The 5,247-nt window shown below is 49.5% G+C and overlaps 1 protein-coding gene across 1 annotated transcript; it reads right to left on the bottom strand.

Annotated features, from left to right (window-relative positions):
- Window positions 1-236: 236 nt before the first annotated feature.
- Window positions 237-5,008, bottom strand: NYX (nyctalopin). The gene is made up of 2 exons (XM_009578604.1): window positions 4,987-5,008; window positions 237-1,633 (listed from the first exon to the last, which is right to left on the bottom strand). The coding sequence occupies exons 1-2, from the start codon at window positions 5,006-5,008 to the stop codon at window positions 237-239; spliced, it is 1,419 nt and encodes a 472-aa protein (XP_009576899.1).
- Window positions 5,009-5,247: the final 239 nt, after the last annotated feature.

Genomic DNA, 5,247 nt, shown 5'->3' with positions numbered 1-5,247 from the left:
GTGTCCAGGAGGCTCTGAGACCCCACAGGGCAGGTTTCTCACCCAGAGTGGGACCCGGCCTTGAACCAGATCCCACCAGCTCCCAGGGGAATCTGGAACCAGATCCAACCAACCTGCCCAGAGGAGTTTGGAGCCAGATAAGTATCCGAGGCCACGATATGAACTTTTCCCTAATGACTAGGTAGGTACAGGGACTAAGCGCTTAAGCAGGACCCATGCTCCAGGCAGCCCTTGGACTATTTGATCTGCAAAACAACCACTGTAAAAAGTGCTGGGAGGTAAAAAGAGGAGGCAGCTTCAATACTGTCTTCCCCCACCCCAGAAGAAACCCCGTCAGTCAGTCCATCCAGCTGTGTGGTGTTACCGACGACTTCAGTGGTGTTTGCCGCCTCTTCGGGAAGACCCATCTGGAGCAAGAGTTTAGAGATAAGGCTGTTGAACTTGCTCTCCGTGGTAGACCAAGGCTCTTCACTAGGGGTCAGGCCTTCAGACGTGACATTTAGCTCCACTGGGTCAAGACAGTAACCTTCTGGTGATCTTTCGTAGAGCACATCCATCAGGTCAATCCCGGCTACTGAGGAGGGGGAGGCACAGGGAATATCCCTGACGAGCCTGTAATTCTCCATCCACTCCTTCAGCCACTCGATGCGGCAGTCGCACTCCCAGGGGTTGCGGAAGAGATACAGCTGCCCCAGTAAGTACACCGGCTGGAAGACAGAAAAGGGCAGGGTCGTCAGGTTGTTGCTGTTCAAGTGCAACACGACCAGGCTGGTGAGGTTTTCAAAAGCCCCTTCCTCAATGTAGTTGATCCTGTTGCGGTCCAGGTAGAGGACCTCCAGCTCCCCCAGGTCCCTGAACCAGGTGTTAGAAACATTCCTGAGGAAATTCCCCCCCAGGTTGAGCATCTTCAGGCACCTCAGACCATCGAAGGAATTTTCGGGAAGCTCGCTGATCAAATTGTCGTTCAGGTACAGGTACTCCATCTTCTGGCAGCCCTGAAAAGCTCGCTCGTGAATGACATTTATCCTGTTGTCCTGCAGATTCAGGTATTTCAGCTTGGTCAGGCCCTGCAGGGAGTTATAGGCTACTGCTTCAATCCTGTTTCTCTCCAGGTAAACGTGGGTCAGGTTCTCCATGCCCCTGATAGCACCTGGGATCCTCCGGAAGTTGTTCTGGAAGCAGAAGAGCTCCTGCAGAGCAGGCAGCTCGATGAAGATCCTGTCCGGGATGTTGAAAAGGTTGCAGTCCGCCAGGTCCAGCTTGACCAGCCGTCTGAGGGCAGTGAAAGTCCGCGTGTGGAGATAGCGAATGTACTCGTTGTGGGCCATCTTCAGCTCGGTCAAGCTGGGCAGCCCCTTGAAAGCCCCCGGCGTGATGAAGGAGATATTGTTGTGGTTGAGCGACAGGGATTTGAGGGAAGGCAAGGTCCCGAAGGCCCTCTCGGAGAGGAACTTGATGCTGTTTTTGTCCAGGTTGATAGAGGAGGCTTCACAAGGGAACTCACTAGGGATCTGCCCCAGACCGGCACGATCGCAGAGGACAGAGCAGCTCCGCTCCTGGGTGCACACGCAGTTGGCAGGGCAGGACCGCACGCAGGCCCACACCGCGTGGACGTGGGGGACCCAGAGGATCACTGTCAGAGAGGAACGCGCCATCCCCACGGAGGCGTGGGAGGAGAGAATCAGGATGCATCGTTAGCAAATACATTAGTCACAACAGGAAAAAGAAATTACGCTCTCTTTGCCTCCCTTCTAGCCAGGCTAATTGCCACCCACTGCTTGTACACCGGTGCTGACCAAGGAGTTCTCATGAAAGATTCCCAAAAATCTCCTGCTGGCGTTTTTAAACCCTCTGAGAAGGTGTGTGTATATATATATATAACGTCATCTAGAACATCACTTCTGGTTAATTTCTCTTCCCAAGAGGGGGACTCATCTAGGCTTACGTATTTCTCAATGTCTCCGTAATTAGTCCCTCTGCAAGCTGAGGAGGACGCGGTTTGGCCAGGGAGGGCAGGCAGAGATGCTTTGAAGGCCAGCAGCTGTGGATGGGTTGCAGTATTTCTGGGTGGGAGCGTATGCTAGTCTGGCAGTCCAGCAGTGGGCCTGGGGCACTTCAAATTCATGCTTTTTAATTCCTTCTTTTCTCTGTTCGTTCAACCTAACATTCCTCCACCAGAGCCATAAGCTGGTGCAGCACTGCAAGGGGAACTACCAGCTGCTAAGGATGCAGTACAGTGTTTAAAAACACATTCCCACTGTGTTTTGGTAGAACAGCATGAGGAAAAACAAATTAAGGGATATTGTTCAACTGCTTTCTTCATGATCCCATCACAGATGAGATACTCTGCACCTCCAGCACAGTTTTTACTGTTTTGCTAATTCTCAAGACAGTTACCATAGTGCTTTATGCTCGAAGAGAGCAGCCGCTTTGTCCTTTTATCAGCCTGACATGGGACGCGTGTGGCTACTGTGGTTTCTTTTCAAGTTAGTCCCACGCAGGTGGATGTACAACAAGCAAGAGAAGGAGAAAGCTCTTGGGGAGAAATCAGAGAACAACAAAAGGAACGGGAGACATCAGCCTCCATGGACAGGCATTTTTGTGGGGAAAAAACATCCAGTCCACAAGACATCTGCAAAATAAACTTATCAGAGAGGAAGAACTGAAGGCAGAGTTCATTTTGCAATTGCTCTCACAAGCACATCCTACCTGCCGCTCAGCAAAATGAGCAGCCACACCAGCGACCTCTCCACGTAGTCACTAGCAGGAAACGGTGGTATTGCTACTGACTGGTCTTCCTGCTGCAGTTTATTGGCTCCCACACAAGCATAGTTCTTTGATATTTTTTTCGATGAGACATGAGATACCAACAGCTTTACCAAGAGCCACCTTCGTTACAGCACTGCTGGGATCACGTTGCTGCTGCTGCGCGCGTGTCTGGCCCCAAGGGCCAAGGGCCAGGCTTTCCCCCACGCTCCTGGTGAGTGCCTGGAGAGGGAAGCTCCCAGCAGCCAGGCTGCCTCTCCCCGCCGGTTTGCAGCACAGCGATTGCCCACTACAGCTGTATCCCCGATGGATGTTTTTATTAAGACAGACTTGTGAGGTGATATGCCAGGAAACATCAGCTTCAGCAAGCATCAAGCTTTTATTTTTGCAGCCTCTAAGGCTTTAATGTACAGACCAAACTACAGTTTGAACTGCAATTGCTCTACCCTTTCTCCATCCTTTTTAAAGGCAACATCCACAGCACTGTATTTATAAGTTTACACTGCCTGTGGCTTCTTCAAGCAGGAGACTCGCAAAACTAGTTGCTGGGCAGGTCCCCATTGACAAGACATCAACTCAGGAGCCACCCAGCCTGGTTCTGTTCGAACCAACCTGGTCATTGCATGTGGAAGAGGGATTTAGATATGTGGAGGGAGCATCCCAGAAGGACTTTAGCTGTGGCCTCTTTATTGAAATTCAGGTCCCATCAAGCCTGGCCACGCTATCATGACCAGAGAATTAGCAAAACAGCATCACTTCAAGGATAAATGATAGTGAAGGACTCTTGAGAGGTGGAAAGGATTTTAGACAGGTTGTCATTTTGTTTGCTTGTTTGTATGCTCTTCTCCTTTTTCCTGAGCCCTTACCTAACAGCCACGGCTAAAGAAAAGTCCCCTTCAGTCAGGGCCGTGGGTAGACAACAGGTGAGGAGCCTAAGGAGAAGAGCGGGTAACGCGCCGGCCTCAGATGGCTCTTTCTTTGTGCAGGCTGCCCAGGGGCTGTCTCGTTTGCTACCCTTTGCACCAGTCCATGCTGTTGCTTGCAAATAGGGGCATATGTTGTTTTTGCTAGGCAGTTACATAAACTGAGGGCCAGACAGATTAAGGATTTGCCTGTTCCCAAATGTCTGACCACAGGTGGCTGTCTGGAAACGATGGATGCAAGTGTTGCTGCCAAAACGAGAGCCTTGCATGCACTCAGGGTGACATCCAGGGGGGCATATGTGTATAGGCTGTCCTATATGTGAGGCTGTCCTATATGTGAGACTGTCCCGAGCAAGTTCAATGTTTAGCTACAGCTACCCCAAGCTCAGTCACATCTCTGGCCTGCGGAGCAGACCTCCCCCAGCAGCTGTGTACGCTGTGTGCAGCGTAGGAATCCCCTCCAAATCCCCTCCTTCCCCTCCCTGCTTGTTCTCTAATCGCTTGATAAAGGAAGTGTCTGTACCCAAGCCTATCTAGCCTGTTTTCCTTATATGCAAGGTTTTTTAGTGCCAAATCTGGGTCTTCTTCTAGTGGCATTTCACAGCACACATCTAAAAGATCTCTATTTACAAGTGTTTCTCTCTGCATTGTGCAGTACATGGAAAACAAACACTTGAGGACCGTCCAACTAGAAAACAATCCCCTGGCAATAGGAGCTCAGAGGAGCCCCTCAGCACCGCAGTCTTTGTGACAATCCTCTCTCTTTCTCTTGCAACAGAAGTCGGAAAAAATCGTCCATCTGAACCCCACCAAACCCTCGGGAGAGCTGCTGCTAAGAGCACAGGAGATCAGATCTCCTCTGTTGGTCAGATCTCCTCTGACCAACATAGCATGAAACATTCCCGCCTCTCCTTTCTTACTCCTTCCCCGAGAAGGATGTTCTTTGCTTTTTACACTGTGGGAGCAGACAGGGCAGCAGCTGGAAGATACCTCCAACTCATTGACACAGGAGGGGCTCAAATGAGATGTGTGTTTAAGAAAAAGGATGAAATACAACAGTAAGGTCAAAAATATTCATGAGATTAAGGAATAAACAAAATGCCACCCAGGGATGATTTCTTTTAAATACTATGTTAATTCAATATTTGAAAGGAAGAGTGAGAGACTGGAAAAATGTTTGCAGAGTTTTTAGAAGGGTAAAGAGACAATGATTGCAATAATTGCGTATTTAACCTACACCTTTCCAAACGATCTGTCTAATGCACTACTGGGTAATGCAGAATAAGAGTATACTCACCATTTAAAATGATGGCAAACATTACCTTGATTATTCACTAGTGGCATTTCAGGTCTGGCAAGTGAACTTGAGGGATCTAAAAGCACACAGGAGAAGCAGAGACAGGTTTCACCCTCTGTCATTTCCTTGCATCATTTTCCCACAATAAGCTCTATGTTTAGAAAGGCAGATGAAGAGAAAACCTCCTCTCCCACACACTTTCAAACTGATGAAGTCCCCAGCACCTTCCTGGCGAGTATCTTTATTCCACCACTGACCTTC

This window comes from Fulmarus glacialis, unplaced genomic scaffold (genome assembly GCF_000690835.1).
Source record: "Fulmarus glacialis isolate BGI_N327 unplaced genomic scaffold, ASM69083v1 scaffold405, whole genome shotgun sequence".
Taxonomy (NCBI): domain Eukaryota; kingdom Metazoa; phylum Chordata; class Aves; order Procellariiformes; family Procellariidae; genus Fulmarus; species Fulmarus glacialis.
This window is presented reverse-complemented; position numbering and strand designations above follow the sequence as displayed.

Coding starts and splice junctions, on each gene's coding strand:
- NYX (XM_009578604.1), bottom strand. CDS start 5,008: ATGTTTGCCATCATTTTAAATG. Junction 1,634..4,986: donor GTTTGCCATCATTTTAAATG/GTGAGTATACTC, acceptor CCTCTCTGACAG/TGATCCTCTGGGTCCCCCAC.